The sequence below is a fragment of the Saimiri boliviensis genome, chromosome 5 (assembly GCF_048565385.1).
Source record: "Saimiri boliviensis isolate mSaiBol1 chromosome 5, mSaiBol1.pri, whole genome shotgun sequence".
Taxonomy (NCBI): domain Eukaryota; kingdom Metazoa; phylum Chordata; class Mammalia; order Primates; family Cebidae; genus Saimiri; species Saimiri boliviensis.
The window spans coordinates 74,938,176-74,965,230 of NC_133453.1; the positions used below are offsets into that span (position 1 = coordinate 74,938,176).

General features: G+C 35.8%; 1 protein-coding gene across 11 annotated transcripts in view; it reads left to right on the forward strand.

Annotated features, from left to right (window-relative positions):
* Window positions 1-27,055, forward strand: part of COBLL1 (cordon-bleu WH2 repeat protein like 1) — a 166,254-nt gene that overhangs the window by 106,987 nt on the left and 32,212 nt on the right. For 9 of the 11 annotated variants that reach the window (XM_039469862.2, XM_039469864.2, XM_010329522.3 and 6 more), the window contains 5 exons: window positions 12,308-12,509; window positions 14,613-14,841; window positions 15,656-15,694; window positions 20,776-20,873; window positions 20,987-21,223. In XM_039469862.2, the coding sequence (XP_039325796.2) occupies window positions 12,308-12,509; window positions 14,613-14,841; window positions 15,656-15,694; window positions 20,776-20,873; window positions 20,987-21,223 (805 nt within the window). The remainder of the gene's footprint in view (window positions 1-12,307; window positions 12,510-14,612; window positions 14,842-15,655; window positions 15,695-20,775; window positions 20,874-20,986; window positions 21,224-27,055) is intronic. The other 2 variants (XM_039469863.2, XM_039469867.2) reach the window with 1 other exon arrangement.

Here is a 27,055-nt window from a genome sequence, read left to right on the forward strand (position 1 = left end):
TTCTAGGTCCTCATCTTGCAGTCGAGTGTCTGCTTCATAACTAATTATTCCTCATTTAATAGGTATTAGTTCATTTTTCCTCTTTTCCCTTTCTCTAGGCTATCCTTTTATTTTTATTTCTTAATTTTTTTTTAATTTTTTTGAGACAGAGCCTCACTCTGTCACCAGGCTGGAGTGCAGTGGCTCGATCTCAGCTCACTGCAACCTCCCACTCCTGGGTTCAAGCGACTCCCCTGAGTCAGCCTCCCAAGTAACTGGGACTATAGTCATGCACCACCAAGCTGGCTAATTTTTTTGTATTTTTAATAGAGATGGGGTTTCACCATGTTGACCAGGATGGTCTCAATCTCCTGACCTCATGATCCGCCTACCTCAGTCTTTCAAAGTGCTGGGATTACAGGCGTGGGACACCGTGCCTGGCCTCTCTGGGCTATACTTTTAAAGCAAAATGTTCAATTTGGGATATCTGGCGAGATTGACACGAATGTTTAACCTGTAGAGAGAGCATTCTATGGCCATGCTATCACACTTTCTTTCCTACAAGAGGGAAGAAGAAATAAGCACCACTTTATAACAGAGGAGGATATTTCTTTTATGCTCCTACCACAAATAGGAATTTATTTTGATTCGAGCACACGTGAGATGCCATAAATCAAGACACAAAGAAAGCACAGAACTCCAAGCTGGAAGTCCCAACTAGAAGTTAGTTTGTTCTAGGCTTGCTGTGTGATCTCAAGCAAGTCACCTCACCTCTCTGAGCTTTTCCCATAAAATAACCCAAAGACATGTTGCACATGATTTCCAGCCTGATTTGCCTGTTCCATAGCACCAGTTAAAAAGCAGAGTTGAGCCTAAACCCGCGGTTTTGACTGGCATAGGGTGGGTCTGCTAAGGAACTCAGGAGCATTTTACAGGGATTACAGCGCCACCTATTGGGAAAAAATAGACTATGAAAAATGACAAGTTGAATCAGTGTAGGGTTTTCGCTTTAAAAAAGAGTAACAACGGTATGGCTCTAGAAAATTTCCTAAAGTTCAGATCACATTTATATTTATTGAGGAGTGTGTAATGATGACAAATGTGTGATAAATATATGTATATAGCAGGCAAATTAATTTTTTTAACTGCCAAAAATCTATAGTATGGTATAAACCATGTTTAACTCTACAAGATGCTTAAGTTTTGGTTTAGATCCTTATTCTGCTGTAATTGCTTTTAAAAAGTTGGCATTTTAACTGTGCAAGCATTTAAACATAACAGTACTACTTGAGTTTTTAATCATCCTGTCATCTAGGTTCCGTCGCTGCCCTCCCATGTCCCCCATGGCCCTGAGCCCAGGAGAATGTCAGCCTCTGTTACCTGCTTGCTCCCCTGTTTGGGAAAGGGGTGACAAAGCATTCGCAAATGTCCTCAGAACGTTGTTCCTGGCAAAGCAACCCTCTTCTCTTTGCTTTCCTGGCATCTACAGCTTATAATAATGACCCTTTTCAATTTTAGTTGTTTAACTCAATTTAATCTTTTAATTTTTCTAGAGACAGGGTCTCACTCCATTGCTCAGGCTAAAGTGCAGTGGTGTGATCATAGCTCACTGCAGCCTTGAACTCTTGGCTCAAGTGATTGTCCTGCCTTGGCCTTCCAAAGTGCTGGGATTACAGATGTGAACCACCATGCTCAGCCTTAATTTTAGTTTTTAACTGTGACTACAAGTGCAATAATTAGATGTTCTAGAAAGTTGGAAAATACAGATAAGCCAAAAAATTGTAAATGCAGTTTCACTAAATGGGCAGATTGCAACTTCTAACATTGTAGTGTCTAACCTTTTATTCATATGCATGCACATATATGTACATACATCTATATATGCACTCTTCTTTTTTACAACAATGCGGTATTATATTGAACATGCTATTTGTAACTTGCTTTTTTCAGTTAATGATTTTCATCTTTCATGTCAATAAAATTTTATCCTTTGTCTATATTCAAATTATCCCAATTATAGTGAGATATATTTGTAGTATTTTTGCTTTCATAAGGGCCATGTTGTGTGTTTGGTAGGTGTGTTCCTATATCAAAATTTTTATGACGGCAATTATTTATAACTAGCTCTGAGTATAACACCCAAGATAAATGACCAGATAGAGTTCAAAGTGATGACTTTCTAAAAATTGTGGGGTTTTTTTTTACATTTACTAATATCTATTTTTAGTATGTTAAGAACTTATCAGCTTAATAATCTGACCTATTACTAATTAACTTCAAATTTTAATTGTGTGTGTTACTTTCTTCAAAATATTTCTTACAGCATAATAAGCACTCTAAATTTTGAGACTGGATCTGTTTGTTTTGTGTACGTGGTCTACTTCATTTCTTGCACACACAGAGAGCACTGCTTCATTTTTTGAACTCATTACTGAACTATATGGGTTAGCATAATATTGATAACCATCAGTAGCAATAGAGAATGTTGTAAAATTTCTGTACTATTACTGGTATGTATAATTGGGTTGTTGGTGTGCATTTATAAGGTACAGATATGAAATTAATCTGGGGTATTGTTATTTATTTCTGAAAGAAGTGAGAAATCTCATAGGGATTTCTTCATTTCAAAGAAGAGCTTTTAGAGTGTTAAAATCTCCCCTCCAGAAAATTTTTATATTATCTTACAAGAGAAAAACATCTGTAAATAATGTTAATGCAAAGCAGACTCTGCTGACTAATAAACCATAATTCAGTGTGGTGTGATAATAAAAGGAGTGATGATAATCCTCCAGTCCCTTTCTACTTTTAATAATTTGCCTCAGGTTTCAGATGGACTGCTTACATATACTTCTGCCTTGAAAAACAGGAAGACAGGCATCTTTTCTGTGGTGATTCTGTGGTCAAACCCATTAGCCAACTGCCTTCAGGTGCATCAGCTCAGGGATGATTATCCAACCAGAACTGTTACCTTTGGCAGAAGTAGTTTGGCATCCAGGTGGATAATTCTCAGCTGCGTTCAAGAGATGATTTCATTTCCTGTGGGTGCACTCTATGACTAGTTAGCCCCAGTGGCAGATCCACTGGATGCAGGACCTACTTAAAAGTTAATGTCTTACTTTTATAGTGTAATGGCTCCTTTATGGTAAAGCTAGACAGTAATTCTCAACCTCAAAATCTTCTGGTCAGGTCAGCTCTCCTGTGTTACAGGGTTGAATGCTGTAATACTTAAAGCATTCAAACTAGCTTGAGGCTGTTTTTGGAAAAGATCTTAACCTCTTTTAATGCTTATGTCTCACCTTTGTGTAAAGATGACCTGGCTTAGGCAAAACAAGATTGTTAATTATAAAAAAACAACAGAGCTTTCACCACAGTTGTTTTTTTTTTTTTTCTAAAGCATATGAATCTCCTTTCAACAAGAGTGCTTTCTTATGTTTCAGTTGTATTGTTCCGATTTGCATTTGAGCTCATTGACTTTCTTTTTTTTTTAATTCCCATTATTTATTTATTTATTTTTTTGCAAATAAGTCATTTTGACCCAAATCCAGCATAAATAGCTTTTCACCAAATCCTAACTTAAGACAACTAAAATTTACAATCATGTGGCAGTATAAATTTTAAAATTACAGTTCGTACACTTTGACAATCAGGATAGTCTGAAGTACAAAAAAGTAAATTGCCCTTTAGCTGAATTACCTTTTTAAAATAGACCTGCTAGTTAATCTACCAAAAAAAAAAAAAAAAAAAATACAAGTTTCACGTGTTCTTCAAATTCCTTTTGTAGTTGTCATCTGCTAGTAAACAACATATGCAGGTCCCTAAGATTTTTTTTCCAGTCTATATATGACATTCAACAGAGCTCTTTATATGGAAATGTTGCGTGACATGGCAGTTCCAACCCTCAGAGAATTCCTTATTTGTAAATTGGAAGTTTCTACTATGCCTTACAGAGCCTAAATTCAGAAGTTTGTGCCTCATATTTGAAACAAAGAGAAATAACACACCCATTCAAAAGTAAATAAATCTAGAAGTTTTTGGTTTTTGTTTTTAACATTTCCATATAAAGAGCTCATTGACTTTCTATAAATAAAATGACTAAGGGAATAGGCCATTATATTAATATTCTTGACCAATTATCACCCCATAAATCAAGCAGAATTAATCACTGTTTCCTCTAAATTCCTCATTTGACAACAGTGACCTAACTAGGTGCCTAAAGATTACTAAGTTGCAGTCCTGCTAGAGGGGAGCTCACATCCATGTACACAGAACCCAGATAACTTCTTGAGGTCACTCTGCTGCTTCAGATCTAAATAAGATTAACCCGAACCCCTGTTCTACCTCCTGTGCAAAGTTCAATCCCCTTTAAAATCTTACTGTAAACTCCCTAGAGTGTATGTCCTTGGGGCCACCTCTGGCTCTGACTTTATATTTTACCACCTCTGGATTCTTATTTTTCAGTTTCTACTTTTGGAATGGCCTGCCTTTTCTTTATTTGATGCCTCCCAAGGCTATCAGAACCTTGGTGATGGCTTGTGAGTTACAGTAAGCACTCACATAGCAACCCATTGAAATTTACATTTTAGGCCTCCGGTTGGGAGGTTGCTTTCAGCAACCCTGCCACTTTTTAGTGTTCCTGCAATCCTGGCATCTTTCCACTGGCTAGCTCCTCTTTCTGTCTCTGTCTCCTTTCTGCATTGGCTTCAATCCTATCAGCTCCTTACAAAATATATCCAGAATCTGACTAGTCCAGGCCACCATCATCTCCCACCTGAATTTTTGCAATAAACTTGTAGCTGCTCCCCCAGGGTATTTTCAATACAAAAACCAGACTGAAATCATTTTAAAAAGCAGAATAGATCACATCACTCCTCAGAACCCTTTGGAGACTTTCTGTCTCAGTAAAATGTCGGGTCTTCACTTGAAAGGCCTTTAAATACTACAAGATTAACACTCTGATTTCATGCCTATTGTTTTCACCTTAGCCAACTAGTTTCTGTTTTTCTTTAAACACTTAGAGCACATTCCTGCCTCAGGGTTTTTGTACTTGTCAAAGCTGTCTTTCCCGGACACCCCAGTCCGTTCAAGGTCTCTATTCTGATGTCATTTATCAATTAGGACATCTCTAACTTCTTTCCTTTTTTTTTTTTTTTTTTTTTTTTTTTATGAGAGCATGTATCACTATCTGATATTTTATGTGTTTTACTTGTTTCTTAATTCTCTTCTCTCTGAATCAGCATTTCATAAACTTCATAAACTACAGGATGATCAGAATAGGCCAGAGTGCCTGTCAAAGCACAGATTGCTGTTCCTCATTCCCAGAGTTTCTGATTAATGATCTGGGCTGGGGCTTGACAATTTGCATTTCTAACAAGTTGTCAGCAGATACTGATGCTGCTGGTCTATGTATCACACCTTGAACACCAGTGCCTATAGAATGACTCTGTCCAGTACGGTAGCCATTCACGATATGTGTCTACTTAAATTGAATTTAAATGAAGTTAAATATCTCAAAAATTCAGTTTGGGAGTCCACTAGCTCAGTAGCCACTGTGTTAGACAGTGCAGATATAGAACATTTACCTCAATGCAGAAAAATCCATTGGGCATATTGCTGTAAAACACAGACTACATAAAGATCCATATGGAGTTTACTTCAGTGTAAGAAATCAGGTTAGATACAAAACTTTTCTTTTTTATCCAACAGTCAGTTTTCCCATTACCACTTTTTGAAAATTTGGTTGTTTCCCAGAAAAAATTCATATGCAGAGTTAAATTCCCATATGTAATTATGTCTATTGCAGAACTTTCTGACCTGTTGTATTTATCTGTCTAAAAATAGGAGTATTTTCAAGACAAAATTGGCTTCTGTAATTTTCGAATAAAAAATTGAACCTGGAATTATAGAATGAGAGAATAAAATCGTAAAGAAGTTCTGTGGTTTTCAGCTGCCTTTCAAAGAGGCATTTTTAGTAGAAAACACATAGACAGTGTTGAGTTCAAACGTCATGATATAGTATGCAACTTTTTTCTCATGAAATCTGATACAGTGTGTAAAGTTTCTAGAAACTAAAATGAGGGAATAGGCCATTATATTAATATTCTTGACCAATTGTCACCCCATTTATTAGGTTAGAAAATGTATCACAGATTGAAATACCAACATTTCTACACAAAGTATCAAATTGTTCTAAGTTTTTGAAAAAATTGAAAATGTACATTTTCTTAAATGTCCATATGTTTATACATAAGGGATGAAAATTATGGCACAAAAATAGAGATTAAAACAAAACAAAACTTTAATAACTTTTTGTCTTGTTAACTTATTGTGTATTTCTGGCAACGATTCCAAAAACTATAAGAAGTAAAAGATGTTGGAAGAATAAGCTTTAATGTTTTTACATTTGTTACTTGATACATTTGTATAAGGAGAGAAAGAAATACAGTATGCATGTATCATCATTTACTCATAGAGAACAGCAGACAGCTACCCATTCAGTTGGCAATGAAAGTTCTCTCCTCCAGCTAAACTCTATTTATAATTATATTTAACTAGACATTACCTAATCTTTCTTAACTTTATTTACTATCAAAGAAGGTACTATTTCCAAGTCTGGAATTGGTATGTGGCATCCAGTTGCTTTTGTAGAGTACCGTGTTACCAAAAAATCAGCTTCCACAGGACCGTTTTGCTAGTCTCTCTCTGTATGAAATTTAAAATGTACTGTTAAAAGATAAAACATGGGCAGTGTAGATACATGTATGGCCATAGCCTATGGCTCAAAGGAACGATGTAAAACTCTTAAATATTATGCAACCATCTAATAAAGATATAGGGAATGTATTTTGAGAACTAAAATGTATTCATTGGAATGTTTTTTTTTAATTTTTTTCATTGAGTGACTTAGAGCCTTTGATTTATTTTTCTAAATATATATACAAATGATAGGGTGCTACTTGTATGTGAGGGAGGATAAGGGAGGCTTGAGGGACCATTGAGAAACATACTCCTTATCTCATAGAGATGGACTGACCTAGGAGTAGGCAGTGACCACAGAAAGTGAGTAGAACTTGGGGCTGAACACAGGATGATCTGAAATCTATGTAATGTGTTGTTTGACTTCAAGACCATACAATGTCAGACAGCGAATCCTTCGCCACCTCTGCAGGGGACTCCTTGTCTGGAAGAACTGCATCAGAGAGGCTGCAGGCCTAGGAACTCACTGGGGGTGAGGTGCAATATGAAAACAGGTGCACTAAAATAAAAGTAGCATACTGAATGGTGGGATTTTTAGTCCCATTTCATTGTCAAGTTCCTGAAAGCCAGTAGCCAGGTTTATATCTCTAGTCAATAAATTGAAGAATCACTTTTTACCAATATATGCATTTCCCTTTCGAGGTGGGATGCAGATAGCAGACTACCCAATTACCCTAAAGTGAGTCCCATGAACCTAACCTCCATCCATGAAAATAGGATTTTCACACTGTGGTTTAGTGCCTTATTCTTAAGTGTGAACCAGCAGCTTGGGATCGCATGACATTTGGGGAAAGCACATGATACCAAATATTTTTTAGTTTGCTTTCCTTAAGAGCTGACAGTATTAAGAAAGACTCAGAGACTATGTTGTTCTGTTAATGATATGAATGAAAATATATCTGTATCAACAACGAGAGTCTATGGAAAGGGAAGCAAAAAATTGGTAAGTATCCCTGAATCCCAAGTTGGGTGTGGAAGTTTCTATAGAAAGAAGTACTGTATCACTAATAGTATTTCACATTCATTCATTATTTGAAATTATCTCATGCATTTAGTTTATTTTCTAGCATAAGAGCTGGTAAACTTTTTCTGTCATGGGCCAGGGAGTAAAAATAGTAGGCTTTGTGGGCTATGGCTACATAGTATGTGGGGTCACCCTACTTCATTCTGCTGTTGTAACTAACACTTTTAAAAGCAGCCTCAGACCTTATGTAAACAAATGGGCATGACTATTTTCCAATACAACTTTATTTACAAAAACAGACTGTGGGCCCACTTTGACCTGCATGTTGTTTGTTGACACTTGCTTGAGTCCATCCAGCAGAGTATTAGATCTGTGAGAACAGACATCCATACATTGGAGTACTGTGATTCCAGTGCCTACAGAATATACATAATCTTGAATGATTAAAGAACTTGTCCTGTCTCTCAGACCACAGTGCAATCGAGTTAGAACTCAGAATGCAGAAGCTAACTCAGAACTGCACAGCTTAATGGAAACTGAAAAACTTGCTCTTGAATGTTGACTGGATAAACAATGAAATGAAGGCAGAAATAAAGATGTTCTTTGAAACCAACGAGAACGAAGACACAACATACCAGAATCTCTGGGACACATTTAAAGCAGTCTCTAGAGGAAAATATATAGTAATGAGTGCCCACATGAGAAGAAAGGAGAGATCTAAAATTGACACCCTATCATCAAAATTGAAAGAGCTAGAGAAGCAAGATCAAAAAAACTCAAAACCTAGCAGAAGACAGGAAATAACCAAGATCAGAGCAGAACTGAAGGAAATAGAGACACAAAAAACTCTTCAAAAAATCAATAAATCCAGGAGCTGGTTTTTCGAAAAGATCAACGAAATAGACCACTAGCCAGATTAATAAAAAAGAAACGTGAGAATAAGCAAATTGATGCAATAAAAAACGATAAAGGGGATATCACCACAGATTCCACAGAAATCCAAACCATCATCAGAGATTATTACAAACAACTCTATGCACATAAACTAGTAAACCTGGAAGAAATGGATAAATTCCTGGACATCTGCATCCTCCCAAGCCTAAACCCGGAAGAAGCCGAAACTCTGAATAGACCAATAACAAGGTCTGAAGTAGAGGCAGCAATTAAGAGCCTACCACCCAAAAAAAGCCCAGGTCCAGATGGGTTCACAACCAAATTCTACCGGACGTACAAAGAGGAGCTGCTACCATTCCTTCTGAAACTATTCCAGACAATCCAAAAAGAGGGAATCCTTCCCAAATCATTTTATGAGACAAACATCATCCTGATACCAAAACCCGGCAGAGACTCAACAAGAAAAGAAAACTTCAGGCCAATATCCATGATGAACATAGATGCAAAAATCTTCAATAAAATACTGGTAAGCTGATTGCAACAGCATATCAAAAAGCTCATCCACCGTGATCAAGTAGGATTCATCCCAGGGATGCAAGGCTGGTTCAACATACGCAAGTCCATAAACATAATTCACCACATAAACAGAACCAAAGACAAAAACCACATGATTATCTCAATTGATGCAGAGAAGGCCTTTGACAAAATTCAACAGCCCTTTATGCTAAAAACTCTCAATAAACTAGGTATTGACGGAACGTATCTCAAAACAATAAAAGCTATTTACGACAAACCAACAGCCAGTATCATACTGAACGGGCAAAAACTGGAAGCATTCCTTTGAAATCTGGCACTAGACAAGGATGCCCTCTCTCACCACTCCTATTCAGTATAGTACTGGAAGTTCTAGCCAGAACAATCAGGCAAGAAAAGGAAATAAAGGGTATTCAAATTGGAAAGGAGGAAATCAAATTGTCTCTCTTTGCAGATGACATGATTGTATATCTAGAAGACCCTATCGTCTCAGCCCAAAATCTCCTGAAACTGGTAAACAACTTCAGCAAAGTCTCAGGATACAAAATCAACGTGTAAAAATCACAAGCATTCCTATACACCAGTAACAGACTTAAAGAGAGCCAAATCAAGAACAAACTGTCATTCGCAATTGCCACAAAGAGAATAAAATACCTAGGAATACAACTAACGAGGAACGTAAAGGACCTCTTCAAGGAGAACTACAAGCCACTGCTCGACGAAATAAGAGAGGACACAAACAGATGGAGAAACATTCCATGTTCATGGTTAGGAAGGATCAACATCGTGAAAATGGCCATACTGCCCAAAGTAATTTACAAATTCAATGCTATTCCCATTAAGCTACCAATGACCTTCTTCACAGAACTGGAAAAAAACCACCTTAAACTTCATATGGAACCAAAAGAGAGCCCACATAGCAAAGGCAATTCTAAGCAAAAAGAACAAAGCAGGAGACATCACACTACCAGACTTCAAACTATACTACAAGGCTGCAGTAATCAAAACAGCATGGTACTGGTACCAAAACAGAGATAAAGACCAATGGAACAGAACAGAGGCCTCAGAGGAAATACAACATATCTACAACCATCCGATCTTCAACAAACCTGACAAAAACAAGCCATGGGGAAAGGACTCCCTGTTTAATAAATGGTGTTGGGAAAACTGGCTAGCCATGTGCAGAAAGCAGAAACAGGACCCCTTCCAGACACCTTACACCAAAATTAACTCCAGATGGATTAAAGACTTAAACATCAGACCTAACACCATAAAAACCCTAGAAGAAAATCTAGGCAAAACCATTCAGGACATAGGCGTAGGCAAGGACTTCACGACCAAAACGCCAAAAGCAATGGCAACAAAAGCCAAAATAGACAAATGGGACCTAATCAAACTCCACAGCTTCTGCACGGCAAAAGCAACAGTCAGTAGAGTGACTTGGCAACCAACAGAATGGGAAAAAAATTTTGCAGTCTACCCATCTGACAAGGGGCTGATATCCAGAATTTGCAAAGAACTAAAACAGATCTACAAGAAAAAAACAAGCAAGCCCATTCAAAAATGGGCAAAGGATATGAACAGATACTTTACAAAAGAAGACATACAGGAGGCCAACAAACATATGAAAAAATGTTCATCATCACTGGTCATTAGAGAAATGCAAATCAAAACCACATTGAGATACCATCTCACACCAGTTAGAATGGTGATCATTAAAAAATCTGGAGACAACAGATGCTGGAGAGGATGTGGACAAATAGGAACACTTTTACACTGTAGGTGGGAGTGTAAATTAATTCAACCATTGTGGAAGACAGTGTGGCGATTCCTCAATGACCTAAAAATAGAAATCCCATTTGACCCAGCAATCCCATTACTGGGTATATATCCAAAGGATTATAAATCATTCTACTATAAGGACACATGCACACTTATGTTCATTGCAGCACTGTTTACAATAGCAAAGACCTGGAACCAACCCAAATGCCCATTGACGATAGGCTGGATAGGGAAAATGTGGTACATATACACCATGGAATATTACGCAGCCATCAAAAACGATGAATTTGCATCCTTTGTAGGGACATGGATGAACCTATCATTCTTAGCAAACTGACACAAGAGCAGAAAATCAAACACCGCATGTTCTCACTCATAGGCGGGTGTTGAACAATGAGAACACATGGACACAGGGAGGGGAGCACTACACACTGGGGTCCATTGGGGGGAAAAGGGGGAGGGACGGGGAGGTGGGGAGGTGGGAAGAGGTAGCATGGGGAGAAATGACAGATACAGGTGAGGGGAAGGAAGGCAGCAAACCACACTGCCATGTGTATACTTATGCAACAGTCTTGCATGTTCTTCACATGTACCCCCAAACCTAAAATGCAATAAAGAAAAATAATAATAAAATAAAAAATAAAAATAACAAAAAAGAACTTGTCCTACATCCTTTAGGATTTTGTGGACTTCCTACGTAGATATTTAAGTCTGTTTTCTAAAGCCGAAAAGGTGGTGGTGGTGGTTCCAAATGCTTCATTCTTATTATAATTATTACAACAAGTCATAAGCTAAAGACTGCCAATAAAACAATGTGTTGTGAAGGACTGCTCTTGGGTAAGGAAAGGACTCCTCCTCCTGAAATTTATAATGTGGAAACAATTCGATAAAAACGTAAAAGTTGTTGTTGAACTAGTACTAGGATCCATGCTCTCTTGACTATCCCAGGACTTTTAAACTATTACAATTTTGTCTGTTTAAGTATTTTGTAGTTCAATTTTTTTTTTTTTTTGTAGTTTGATTATTGTTGTTACTATTATTAAGACAGGGTCTTACTCTGTTGCCCTGGCTGGAGTGCAGTGGTGTGATCTCAGCTTACTGCAACCTCAACCTCCAGGGCTCAAGTTCTTCACTGGCCTCCACCTCCTGAGTAGGTGGAACTGCAGACACACTAGCAGAGCAGGCTAATTCTTTTATTTTTTGTAGAGACAGGGTCTTGCTATGTTGCCCAGGCTGGTCTCCAACTCCTGGGCTTAAGCAGTCCTCCTGCCTCAGCCTGTAGTTCAATTTTTAAGCTGCTTTCCCAAATATTAGTTTGTAGCCTTGTTTATCTATTGAAGAAAAGCATTCTAAGAAAATCCTCAAAACAATAACAGGTAATCAAATACTCTTGTTTTGCAGTAAACCTATGATGGACTTGTTGATATTCCTTTGTGCACAGTATCACTTAAATCCATCAAGTTACACAATTGATCTGTTGTCAGCTGAACAGAATCACATTAAATTTAAGCCAAATACACCAATAGGAATGTTGGAAGTAGAGAAGGTAATTTTAAAGCCAAAAATGTTGGATAAGAAAAAACCTACACCTATAATACCGGAGGTAAGAATTCCACTGTAGATTTTGATGTCTTATGGCTAAAAGGTTAAGTTGGTTTTTCAGTCATTATCAGCAGCTCATTATAAATGATATAAAAATGGACATTCCTGATCAAATGTGATGTGAATGTGGGTATTATGTTTTTCTAGACCACTTTAAGATTCAGTTGGTTATTGAGCCTTGGATTATATAGAATTTGGGCAGTGTTTAGATTCAAGTGCTCTAAAATGATCACTATGATTGCATAAGAATCTACCAATTATAAATGATTTGTATTTTAAGCTACTCTTTTTTTATTTTTTTATTTTTTTGATATGGAGTCTTGCTCTGTCACCAGGCTGGAGTGCAGTGGCGCAATCTCGGCTCACTGCAACCTCTGCCTTCTGGGTTCAAACGATTCTTCCGCCACGGCCTCTCCAGTTGCTGGGACCACAGGCGCGTGCCACCACGCCTGGCTAAATTTTGTATTTTTAGTAGAGACGGGATTTCACCATGTTGGCCAGGATGGTCTTGATCTGATTTCTTGACCTCCTGATCCGCCCACCTCAGCCTCCCAAAGTGCTGGATTACAGCGTGAGCCACCGCGCCCACCTAAGCTACTCTTTTTAAAAAGTATTTTATATGTAAAGGAAGGTTTTAGAATCTTCATGAAAATTCATGTAAGAATTTCTTAAAATAATTTTTTGGCTTCTGTATACTTGGTAAGCAGCAGTTGTAACTTTCTAATATCTATTCGTGTTCGTGTGTGTGTGTGTGTTGTTTTCTAACCCTTCATTGTGTTTTGAATTTACTAACATCTAAACTCTTAATATGTGCTACACATCAACTCCATTTTCTCTAAAGTACAAATTTTATGCAAAAAATTTTAACCACAACCATTCTAATATCATCAGTTCTTACTAAAATTGTTCTGTTGATGTAAGCAATAGGGTAGAATTTTATGGGTTTCAATAAATATTCTTTCATTATAAACATTAACCATTTTCATTTCAGACTGTATATGAAAGTTTGTCTATTAAATTGATACATGTGACTTAAATATGCATATTCTTGCATTTTCTTCACATTGTTGTGAAGCTTTTTTCAAGGAAGTTTTTTGAAAATATTAAAACATACTTGCTTTCTACAATATGATTGAATATTATTAATATATTTTAGGATATTGGACTGCTTTCTGTCTAGGTATTCGTTTCTATCTAGGTGTTTATTACATATCCATGCTATTTTTCTAGATGGAAATAGTTATAATATAGCATGGGATTATACAAAGGGTTTTAGTTTTATGAATAAATGTCTTTAAGGATCTGCAAAATGTAGATTTCACTTAGTATGATCTCATGTCACTGAGTTTCATACAGGCTTTAATTCAATTATATAAAATGATGACATGCCTAAAATCTTCCCAATAAATTATTAGTACTAGATATCTAATGAAGAGATTTTAATATTCTTTGCTAAAATATTAAAAGCAGCCAAAGTAGTAATAACAACAACAAAAGCTAACTACATCTTTGCTAAAATATTAAAAGCAGCCAAAGTAGTAATAACAACAACAAAAGCTAACTACAACAGCTAATATTCTCTTATTGATAAGTGACTATGTGCCGGAAAGTCTGCTAAGCTTTTCATACGGATTATCTCATTTATCATGTTTCAGATGAAAACAAAACTTTTAGTGATGTAACCAAAATGCCTTTTTTAAAAAAAATTTAGGCAGTAGACAAATTATTTGAAAGATAAATATTCCTCCAAGGGTAGGATAAAAGGTGTATAATTTTGTGCTATGCGTATTTACTAATTGTAAAGTAAGTATTTTAAGGAACAAAGTGAAAACATGAGTTGTAATAGATATAAGGCTAGTTTGTTCTTTTGTCGTTTAAAATCTAATTAAAATATTACCACAGAGTGGTTGGATTATTTAATAAACTAATTTGTTTGTTTCTAAGAATTTGCTTTGGATTTAGGAGGTAACATTAATCAAAAAGAGAATTTCACACCAAAATAGGAAAGTACTGTTTATGTATGAATATGTAACTGTAGATTATCTCATTATTGTAGAATGTTTGTTTCAGTAAATTATGGCATAACTATTAATCTGTGTTCCAGAAAACTGTAAGAGTAGTGATTAATTTTAAGAAAACGCAGAAGACCATAGTGAGAGTGAGTCCACATGCATCACTTCAAGAGCTTGCACCTATTATATGTAGCAAATGTGAGTTTGATCCATTGCATACTCTATTGTTGAAAGATTATCAATCGCAGGAGCCCCTCGACATGACAAAATCTCTTAATGACCTAGGACTAAGAGAATTATATGCAATGGATGTCAACAGAGGTAAGACAGACTTTTAATTTATTTATTAGTGGGATATGTATATTTGTATACATTTGTGCATTATGTTTGTATATAGGTCTTCTCAAGTTCATAATGGCAGTTAATGAGTCCTATAGATAGAAGTAATTACATGGCATTAGAAATAAGACAAAATGTTAATAAATATAAATTAAATATAACATTTAACTTAATTTCAGTTATTGAAATTGGAAATGAAACTTGTTTTTTTAGCCATTATTCACATTTTTTATTTTTCTATCTGTGAATTTTTTTTGTAGGATTTAATTTAATTCTTCATGGCCTTGAGACTTAAACAGAAAATAAAAATTTACGTGTAAATTCATTGTTATTCTAATGAAATGTGAATTACTGTAGACTCATTATGATTTTTGTCTGAGTCTTAGTTATCATTCAAGTTTGGAAGTTTCTTGCCAAATTTTTTCCAAGTCAGCACCAAAATAAGTTAGCTTATGAAATGAATCCAAAAATTCCAAAAGTTTTTGAAATAGCTTCCAGTTTTAATCTCTAGAAATGATATAATGTATTTGGAGATCTTAGATAATGCTAGTTTGTGTGATGTCTAGTGGACAAATGCAAATGTTTATTCAACATGAATCTGTTTTACTAGGAGAGATAAAAGTTTAGTGAAGCTGACAATTATTTACATACTCTGTGCATAAAGACTTCAAAATTTATCCTGAGGTTGTGGCTTTATGAAATCCATAGACTACTTTTTCAACTCAGTGGTTTTTTATACTTGTACAAACCACATCTTCACAGTCAATTTACCCTCTTTTATACCCTCCTTCTGTAGCCACTTCCGTTACTGTCTTCAGTAAGTCATCTTTACAAGGTAAGACATATGAATCCGTAGAAACAAATTATAACGTGAAATTGGATATATTGAAAATAAACTTCTAATTTTACCTTTTCTTAACATCACTAACGTGTTTATTCTTTAAGAGATTTTAATCTAGAAAATATTTGAGTTTATTTCCTTAAAAGAAGGTATCGTTTTCTTCCTTTGGATTTCCACATTTAATTATAATAATTTCATTTCAACAAATGTTTAAAAATTACATTATTCTAACAGTGTGGGAAAACATTTTTTACTCATATGAGGAAAAATTATTTTGCTAGGATTTTTATTTGCTGCAAATGATAATAGATTGGTAGTACCAAGGAAACATCTCAGACTATTCACTGAACAGTAATTCAGAATAATGGGGTATTATATTCATTATATAAAATTTTGCAGTCATTGTTTGTGAACATTTTGTAATAATGTGGAAAATACTTATGTTGACATTAGCTTTATACCATATAAGTGTGTTTGATACAATAGATGAAAAAATACTTTTATATGAAATTGCTGAAAGGAAATACATTAAAAATTTTAATAGTGGTTATCTTTGGGTGATAGGGTTATGACAGGTGATTTTTCACATTTCTTTTCTTTATAATACATAATTAATGGGCATGCATTGCTTTCATAGAGGAAAAATATGTATTAAAATTGTTTAATAATAAATTGTAGAAGTCTTTATTCACCCATTAAGAAAAAGTCCAATAATTGACTACCCTAATAATTGCCACCCTATTAAAAACAAACCGTAACAAACTGCATATATTACTTGTTACTGAAATCTCATCTACTTCTATAATAACAATAATAAAGAGATTAGAAATAGTGGTCTCTGTGGTTCTTTCTAGTACAAGCAACAACATTTTGTTACTTGTACTTGACTTTTACTCCTAATTTTGCCACTTTCTGTCTATGTCATCCTAAGCAAATTCTGTAAACTTTCTGGACTCATTCTGAGGGTGTCGAATGCATTGATTTCTAACAGCCCTTCCAGTAATGGAAAGATGTGGTTTATTCAGAATATTAAATGTTGTGAACAAACCTTAAGGGATTGAAATAGTACAATTAAGAAAGCTTTACAGTATCAGAATCCACAAGGTCAATCCAAATGCTGTCAATGCCCTCGCCTCCTTATTTTTTCTGATATTATTTGAAAACTTAAAACTTTTCATGCAGTTATTTTAGCCTGCCTTCTAGAAACAAGAAACTACAGTATTTGAGTTGCTTTTCTAAGTAAGTTCAAACCTTTGCTTGTCTTAGTGTTTAACCTGACTTGCTGTGATCCCTGATATAGAGCTTTAAGTGAAGACTTAAGGGCTAACTCATGTGCCGGATGACCATGTACCTGGAAATTTCTTCACCAAAGATAACAATATGGGCCAGGCACGGTGTCTCATGCCTGTCTTTCCAACAATTTGGGAGGCAAAGGTGGGAAGATTGCTTGAGCCTAGGAATTTAAGACCAGCCTGGGCAACATGGCAAAACCCCGTCTCTACAAAAAGTACAAAAATTAGCCAGGTGTGTTGGCACATGCTTGTAGTCCCAGCTACTTAGGAGGCTGAGGTAGGAGGATCACCTAAGCCCAGGAAGGTCAGGGCTATGGTGAGCCATGATCTTGCCAATGCACTCCAGTCTGGGTGACAGAGTAAGACCCTGTCTCAAAAAAAAAACCACAACATATAAAATATTCTGGGTATACTTATTGTATTTGCACAACCATATGAATTTTTCATCTACTGTTTTGACTAAATTTAATTGTGTACCCGTATGTGATAAGTGGTGTATTCCATCTTAAAATGAAATGGTGGCAAATCTAAAAAAAATTATAAATATAAATCTTTAAATGGATGCCAACTATCATTTAGTGCCTGTTTGTCTTTGTGCAAGTTATTAAAATTCTCTGTTCACTTACAGTTCCTGAGAGTATCCTGCAGGGTAAATGTTAGCATGTTCCAATAAGGAAAAGGGCTCAGAGTGATAACTTTTGATACCTCCCTCACGAGGTCATTCTAAGAAATACATTAGGCATGCAAAAAAACTTTTACCATAAAATGCTATCCACGTGTTCATTATTATTAGTTGTTAGCATTGTCAAACTCATTGTGCAGAATGTCTGCCACTTATTTAATATTTTAATCGTCAGATTTAAAAATTTATTTTGTAAAATAGTTTTCCTTTAATATGTTATTGAGGAATTTTGCATTACTATATTTATTTAGTGTTAACTAGCTTTGCTTTCCTAAAGTAACTCCTATTTTGCCTTAATTTATTTTGGTTTTTTAGACATGTATTTTAAATGAAAGCATTTGAGACTACATATTTATCTCTTAGTTTTTCTTTAGTTATGTCTCATAAATTTTAATATGCAATATTTTATTTCAAATGTTATTGAAATTATATTGTGATTTACCATAGAATCCGTATGTTGCTTAGTAGAAGTAATATTTTTTGAATTTTACAGATCACCACTCATTGTTTTTCCAAGTTTTTAGAAAAATTTGCTACTCATTTATTGAAGAAACCAGGTCATTTGTTTTATAGCTTCCCATCTTCAGATTTGTACTGATTGCTTCCTGTGGTGTCACTTAATGTTTAATTTATTGTAAATGTCATTGAAATTTTATTTCAGTGTAAATTTCCCCTCTATTTCCTATAAATTGATGGTTAAATCTAGAGGCTTGATCAGATTTTGGTGAGAGATGTTTTGGCAAGAATACGTCACAAATGTTACTGTGTACTTCCATCAGCAAACATAACAAGTTATTCTTTCTGATGTTAGCCTTCAGTGATCTTTGTCTGCATCTTAACTAAGAGTTGAAAAATGGTGAAAGTCTATTGCAAACAATATTACACCTCCTAATGTCAGTTATTTGACTGCTATCTAGATCTAATTCAATCAGAAGAAGGTAGAATAGGCCAGGCACGGTGTTTCACAGCTGTAATCCCAGCACTTTGGGAGGCCGAGTCAGGTGGATCACTTGAGACCAGGAGTTTGGTCAACCTGGCGAAACTCCATCCCTACTGAAAATAAAAAAAAAAAAAAAATAGCCAAGCGGGGTGGCATGCACCTGTAGTCCTAGCTACTTGGAAGGCTGAGGCAGGAGAATTGCTCAAACCCAGAAGGCGGAGGTTGCAATGAGTCAGATTTTGCCACTGCACTCCAGCCTGGGTGACAGTAAGACTCAAAAAAAGACTCCGTCTCGAAAAAGAAAAAGGTAAAATAAAAATTTGATTATTTCCTTTCATCAGCGTTTAAATAATGGACTGGTTCTCTAGCATAACACAAAGGTGAACAAATAGCCTTGTGTGTTTTTTTGTTTTTGAGACAGAATCACACTCTGTGGCCAGGCTGGAGTGCAGTGGCATGATCTCATCTCACTGAAACCTCCGCCACCAGGTTCAAGCAATTCACCTGGCTCAGCCACCCAAGTAGCTGGGACTACTCATGCCACCATGTCCGGCTAATTTTTTTGTATTTTAGTAGAGGCAGGGTTTCACCATGTTGGCCAGGATGGTCTCAATCTCCTGATCTCATGATCCGCCCGTCTCGGCCTCCCAAGGTGCTGGGATTACAGGTGTGAGCCATCATGCCTGGCCCTTATTTGTTTATTTTTGAGACAAAGTCTCGCTGTGTTGCCAGTCTGGAGTGCAGTGGTGCCATCTCGTCTCACTGCAACCTCTGCCTCCCACGTTCCACCAATCTTCCTGCCTCAGTCTCCTATGTAGCTGGGACTATAGGGTGCCTGCCACCACTTGGCTAATTTTTTGTATTTTTAGTAGAGAGGGGGTATCACCATGTTGGCCAGGATGGTCTCCACCTCCTGACCTCCTGATCCACCCACCTCAGCCTCCCAAAGTGTTGGGATTACAGGTGTGAGCCACCAGAACTGGTCTTTTTTTTTTTTTTTTTTTTTTTTTTAAGGATCATTATGAATATATGAAATTAAACACATGTGACATGTTTCAGTTTATTGAGTTACTTTTATGGCCTCCAATTTATCCTTATTTTTACCAGTAGAAACCATCTCAGGTTGGTTTCTGAGCCCTTTTAACACAACCTGGTAGACTTTGATAGTATTCTTTCCAGTATGGCTAGATGTTCCAAGCTTATATTGTACATTTCTTGATGCCAACAGAGAATCAACCATTCTCAAGTAATCATGGTTTTGTTTAATGGGAATTGGAAATTAGAGCCTATTTGGGCTGGGGGACTCAGCACTAATTGGCTGCATCATTGCTTGTAGGCCCTTCAGTTGACATTAGGAGATGCTTTTTGGAAAATTTTATATATAATATTATGTATACAGCCTTGAGGTTTGACATTTGCCATTCTAGCTAAAATTCCACTCCCTAATTTTCAGCACTGTTAACATTTGGGACAAGATAATTCTGTCAGTGGGGACTGTCTTTTGCAATGTATTATGTTTGGAATCCTCACTGACCTCTACCCAGTAAATGCCAGCAGCACAGTCTCCTAACCGTATTGTCAATGGTGGCAGCCAAAATAGTCCCCAGACTTGGTCAAATGTCCCCTGGGAGGCAAAATTGGCCCCAGTTGAGACCCACCCTGTTGAATAACTTTTATGAAACAAAATACTGAGCAATTATAATGACGCACATTTGGAGAATAAAATATTTCAGAGTAGTTTAGCTGTGAGACAAAAGTATAATCAAAATAAAGGAACAAACTGTGTGGTAGAATTTCATCTCTTGTTTAATTTGAAGTATCGTTTCTATTTTACTTCTGCTTCTGAAATGTTGTATAGAACATAGTCTCTGAGTCAAAAAAATCAAGTTTGTGTTGTAGCTCTGTCATTTCCTGAGTGTTGGCCTTGATTATTTATCTTAGTTTTTTAAGCTTCAGTTTCCTCTGCTGTGAAATAGGAACAATATTTGCTTATTGCTTTGAGAATTTAATAAAATTTAGGGTGCTTAGCAGAGTGCCTTGTTTGTAGACTGTAATTGGTAGCTTTTAGTATTAAGTACATTTGCAAAGAGGAAAGTAAGAGAAAAATCTTGGATGTGAACAATCTCAGGTACAAAAGTAAGATGCTTTTCTTCCATTTTAGAGTCCTGCCAAATATCACAAAATCTAGACATTATGAAAGAGAAAGAAAACAAAGGGTTTTTCAGTTTTTTTCAACGCAGTAAGAAAAAGCGGGACCAAGTAAGTATTGTCTTATATTGCTTTTTGTAAGATTCTTCAAATATTTTTAATGACTAGTGCTTTTTACCAATATCTTGAAATTACTAGATTTTGGCTTTATCATTCTTTACTAGACTGCAAGTGCACCTGCAACCCCTCTAGTAAACAAGCACCGCCCAACTTTTACAAGGTCCAATACCATTTCCAAACCATATGTTTCCAACACCCTGCCATCGGATGCACCCAAGAAGAGGCGGGCTCCATTGCCCCCGATGCCAGCATCTCAGAGTGTCCCCCAGGACCTTTCACACATCCAGGAGAGGCCTGCTTCTTGCATAGTGAAATCCATGAGCGTCGATGAGACAGATAAGGTGCGTAGTTTTGTTTTCTATTTTGTTTTGTTTTTTTTTTTTTTAGGATGAGGCAGGGTACCATTTATTTTTCCTCTTACCTAACTTATCTTTTCCAGGTAGACTAATAAGAAGTAGTCCTATAACAGTTGGTGATTAGTAACAGTTACTAATATGAAATAAGATGAACAGCTCCTACTAAGACTGGTACTAGGAATAGATCCTCTATATACATACAGGTCTGTGATACAATAAAGAGTAAAGGTTAGTTTTAAGTAACTTTCATAGTCAAGCAAATATATATATATATATATATATATATATATATATATATCTCCAAAAACCTAAAATCTTGGTTTATTAATGCCTAACTAAGGGCTCTTGCTTAATGCATATAATAGAAGTGAAAATACAGTCTTTATGTTTGAATAATTCTTTTTTTAAAACAGTAACACACTCTTTGAGTTGTGTTCATGAATTTCTAACCACACATATCTTCTTGACCTGACTGAGATTCTCCAGGGAATATTCTGGTATCTACCTGGTACATAGTTACCCCACAGTGAAAAAAAGAAAATGAGCCTTTTTATATAGAATATATCACAGTTACCTTTATGTACCCTTCTCTTCAAAGCACTTTTCTAGGTGTACCTTTTTGAAAAGTTTCTTATTATTATTCACCTTTAATCTCAGATTTTCCCTGAGTGTGCCATTTTGTGGAGATCCATTGCAAAACTACCTTTCATGACTAAACAATCCACAAATTCCTTGCTTTATTCATGTAAAAAATAAATGGATTTTTTAGGTATATAATTGAAGATGAGACTGTATATATTGTTGCTGGTAATCGGACAGAATGATTTAAGTAACTTTGAAAGCAGATTGTATTTGGAGATACTTGAGACACTGAGAAGTTTTCTTGTATCTAGTTGAAAGATTTTGTTTTTCCTTTGGGAGCTTAGTAAATGCAATGCTAACATAAATTAACTCTTCCCAAGCACCTGATACACATTTCTGTGCTTCCTTGACTTAAAAAATGTTAACCATAGTTTCTAAATGTAGTTTACAGACTATCATATGTGCAACTCAAAGAGATATAAATGAATTTTTAAAATGCTTAACCTCAGTACTTGGAAAATGATCTATTAAGTTTCTTATTTCTATTAAGACTTTCTTGTCTAATTTAATATTTGTGGTATAAAATCTCATAAATCAGGAGGATAACTTTTTTTCAAATGATAGAATCGTATACTGACAAAGTTTTGCAGGGTAACTGCTTGAGAGTTGGGTGAATCCTCACAGAAGAGATGGTTCTTGAGTTCACTCTTAAAATATGTGTGGAAGTCCATTAGTCAGGCGAAGGAACCCTGTTCAGAGATGCAGGAATGTGAAGACTATGGCATGCCTGGCATGAGCAAGAAACAGATTGAAATTAAGCATGGTAAGCAGGGGTCGAGTCAGGGTCCCAAAGACTTTATTTTGTGCTTGTAATCCTTTTAAATTTCTTCACAATAAAAAGTAGCATTTTTAGGGTTGTCGTATGTTTTTAATTACCATAAACTATGTCACATAAAGTATAAATTATCGTACCTTTGAGTAGCCACCTGCCTTTTTACATATATTAATATATATAGAGAAATATACTTTAGCCCATTGGGCTCACACATCTTTATTCCAGCCGCCCTCATTCAATCTATTTCAGTCAACTTTCTTTGTACTTGGCTCCCCAAGAGCTCTGTGTTGTCTTTCTAATAGTCTGTTTCTTAAAATTCTGGGCTGTGCTACCAGTGACCTCACTGAAAACTGTTTCTTTTGATTCTTTCCCTCTGCTCTGTGACCACTTGCTGCCCCTGTGTTAAGTAATCTTTTTTTTTTTTTTTTTTTTTTTTTTTTTCCAGTATGTTGCCTTTGGCAAAGTACGCATCTTTACACAATTTTCTAATTATTTTTTCTTTTGATCTGGACATCTGGGTAGTTCTTTGATGTATTGTTCAGGAGGACCCAGAATTATTTATTTTTCCCTAGAGAAGCTGAAGAACCATTTTTTATTTATTCATTACAAAAATTCTTAGTGATTAAGCGGTAGTACACACACAAATTCATACCTTCTTAGGCATCTCTGCAACTAACTTCTTGATATATTTGATGTGATTTAATTACCCCTTTGGTCTTGATTTTTCTTTCACTTCCTTGGTCTTGAGCCGTTTTCTATTTTTTTTTTCTTGTCACTATTTCTTATAAGTATTTTCCAAATTTGGAGGTGCTAAATCCATGGTCTTGGTCTATATTTACTACACTCTTTCAGAGAAGACATCTCTTTTTTTTGAGTTTGTGGGCTGATGATTCTTAACTATAGTGGTTTGAATAGTGTTCCTTGCAAAAGGTATGTCTGAGATCTAACCCTTCAAAACCTGTGATTGTGACCTTATTTAGAAATATATTTTTTTGTAGATGTACTCAAGTTAAGGATCTCTAGATTATGTATAGGATAGGATTTCTAGATTATGTATAGAATAGGATCTCTAGATCTGTAACTGTAGTACAAATACTTGGATTTTAGCAGGCCCAAATCCAGTGACTGATATCCTTATAAGAAGAAGAGACACATAGTCAGAGAGACACAGAGGAAAAGGTTATCTGAAGACAGAGACAGAAATTGGCATTATGCTGCCATAGCCAAAGATTACCAGGAGTCACTAGAGCCTGGAAGAGGCAAGGGAGGGTGCTCCCTAATGCCTTCAGAGGGAGCATGACTCTGCCAACACCTTGATTTCAGATTTCTGGGCTTCAGAACTGTGGAAGAATACATTTGTGTTGTTTTTAGCCACCCAGTCATAGTAATTTGTTAGGGCAGCCCTAGGAAACTGTACATTAACTTCGTAATTCCAATGTCGATATTCTTCCAGCTGCTGTTTGAATTCACGGTTGCTATTCACTCATCACTACCTGGAAGACGTAGAAAAACCAAAATCATTGTTTTTCTACCAGACTGAAAAGCTCAAGATCATCTTTGATGTTTTTTTTTTTTTTTCCTTTTACATCTAATTAGAGACCAATCCTTCATTCAGTCTCCCTTCATGATGTCTTTTATTCTCTCTGCTGATGTCTTTTATAAAGAAATCCAGAGCAGAGTATAAAGAGAAAACCAGTACTTAACATGTCTTTGAAATACTCAATGTGGTTGCCACATTTGTATTTCTTAATTATCACTTTTCAGTTCAGAAACTTTGCATAGCTTGCTGTCATTTTTCTGGGCATTCAAGATCCTCTACAGAATGATCACAATTTTACTTTTAAACTTTTTAATTCCTCATCATTTATAGGATGGGATAAGATAGGATACTCTCTCTTACCAGAAGATTTGACTTATTATTGCTGATGCAAAATCCTTCATTCTGTCTTTTCAGAATGGAATGGCCCCATTTTCATGTTCTTTTCTACTTACCCATCCAAAGGATGTCTGTTCTTTTACCAGATTCATGGAGAGTTTTCTAAAAATTCCAGCATAGAATAATCTTTGCTGTCTCTGAATTTGCCTCTCTTGTCCCCTTTCATTTTCTCTTAATTTGCATATGTATAAGCAGTATATGTTATATAATTCTAAAGATAAGAAGAATGGGGTAAAAATTCTCCTCCTCTGACCTCAACCAAGTTCTGCTGCCCAGAGGCAATCACTATTAAGTTTCTTGTGTATCTTTCCAGAGATGATGTATGCATATTTAAACCAATATTCATGCTAAATATTATTTTTTTCCTCAGGTGGCCATAGGCTGCATGCATGTTACCCTTGACTTTTTGGTACCGAATTATTTATTCTCGATATTCTTAGAAGCTCATAAAGGGCTTCCCCTTTTTGAAGGATCACATAATATTACATTGATAGGTATAACAAGATTTTCTTACCTCCTCCTCTAAAGATAAACATTAGGGTTGTATTTTGGCATAAAACTTGCAGCATTCTTTAAAATGAAAATTTTACCTTTTTTCTTTTCCCCACCGCAAGGGCAGGAATTGTGTTCTCCAGCAAAATTCTGTAACATGGTAGATGTTCAAGAGAATTGATAAGTAAACATTAATCATTGCCTTCATAGCCAGATACAGTATATACAATGAGAATGTGTCACACTTAGATCGTAAACTTTTAGTATGTCATTCATATATCTGGTAAATTTTCAGGAGTACTTGGATAACGTAAAGATTGCTTACATTTAGTTTTATGGTAATTGGACCATGTAATTCTTAGTGGTATTTTTCTTAAGTTTTTATAGAAAAGCCAGAATTTAGATAAGGTTTTATTGAAAACTTAAGGTCCAACTAAACTATTCTGTACATGGCATAATGCATATAAATATAATTGATCCTTGAATTAAAATTATAGACCAGGCATGGTGGCTTATGCCTATAACCCCAGCACTCTGGGAAGCTGAGGTAGGAGGATCACTTAAAAGCCAGGAGTTCAAGACCAGCCTGGGCAACAAAGTAAGACCCCTGTCTCTACAAAAAAATAATAAAATAAAATAATCAGCCAGCCGTGGTGGTGTGTGCCTGTAGTCCTAGCTACTCAGGAGGCTGAGGCGGGAGGATCATTTGAGCTCAGGAATTCAAAGCTTCAGTGAGCTCTGGTCTTACCACTGCACTCGGGTCTGGGTGACAGGGTGAGACCCTGTCTTTAAAAAATAATAATAGGCCGGGCACGGTGGCTCAAGTCTGTAATCCCAGCACTTTGGGAGGCCGAGGCGGGTGGATCACGAGGTCAAGAGATCGAGACCAACCTGGTCAACGTGTTGAAACCCTGTCTCTACTAAAAATACAAAAAAATCAGCTGGGCATGGTGGTGCGTGACTGTAATTCCTGCTACTCAGGAGGCTGAGGCAGGAGAATTGCCTGAACCCAGGAGGTGGAGGTTGTGGTGAGTCGAGATCACGCCATTGCACTCCAGCCTGGGTAACAAGAGCGAAACTCCGTCTCAAATAATAATAATAATAATAATAATAATAATAAATTTAAAAATAGTGAAAACCTGGTTTATATAGCCATGTGCAGATATTCAGGAAATTCAGCAAAACATATGAATTTATGAGTGACTCATACTTATTTTACTGCTTGCTTGTATTAAATTTAAAATCAAAGATGGTCATTACCACTATAAACATTTTTATCTATTTTAACAATTTAGTTTTGAATTTGAAAATGTAAAATGTCACCATTTTTAGTGATTGAAGGTGATAGCATGTTGAGAACAAGATAACTTGGAAGAAAAATATTTATGACCAAATTGGTTCTAAGCATATGAATTTTAGATGCACTTTCATTTAATTTTTATTGTTCAGGATATAAAATAAACCACAAGGGTGCGCTGTTTGACAGAAGTACAGCATTCTAATTTTTCCATTTTTTTCCCTCCAAAGCACCTTTTAATAAAGCAGAAAGAAAATATTGGAAATAATTACATTAGAAATGGAAAATGCTTATTGATGCGGGTAAATAAAGCTAGAGAGATAAATGTCAGTAACACATGACAAAGGGATTTAAAATTAGCAGTTTTATTCAATTTGTGTTTTTATTGCATTTTGTTGTTCCTTTAAGAGCAACAGATACTGCGTTTGCCTTAGTCAGGGTTTACTGATGTCAGTAAATCTGTAGCTTAGGAAAAATTTTGTCAACCACATTTATTTTATACTTTTTGGCTGTCCATATTTAATAATTTGCCTCATTCTTCTAAGTTATTTCTCAATATCAGCAAATTAAGGTATTTGGATGGTAATATTTTGGAGCTTATAGTGAAAATATTCACATAAAAGGGTGTTGATTTGCTGAGCTAATTTTGACAAACTGCAGTTTCCAAAGACTATT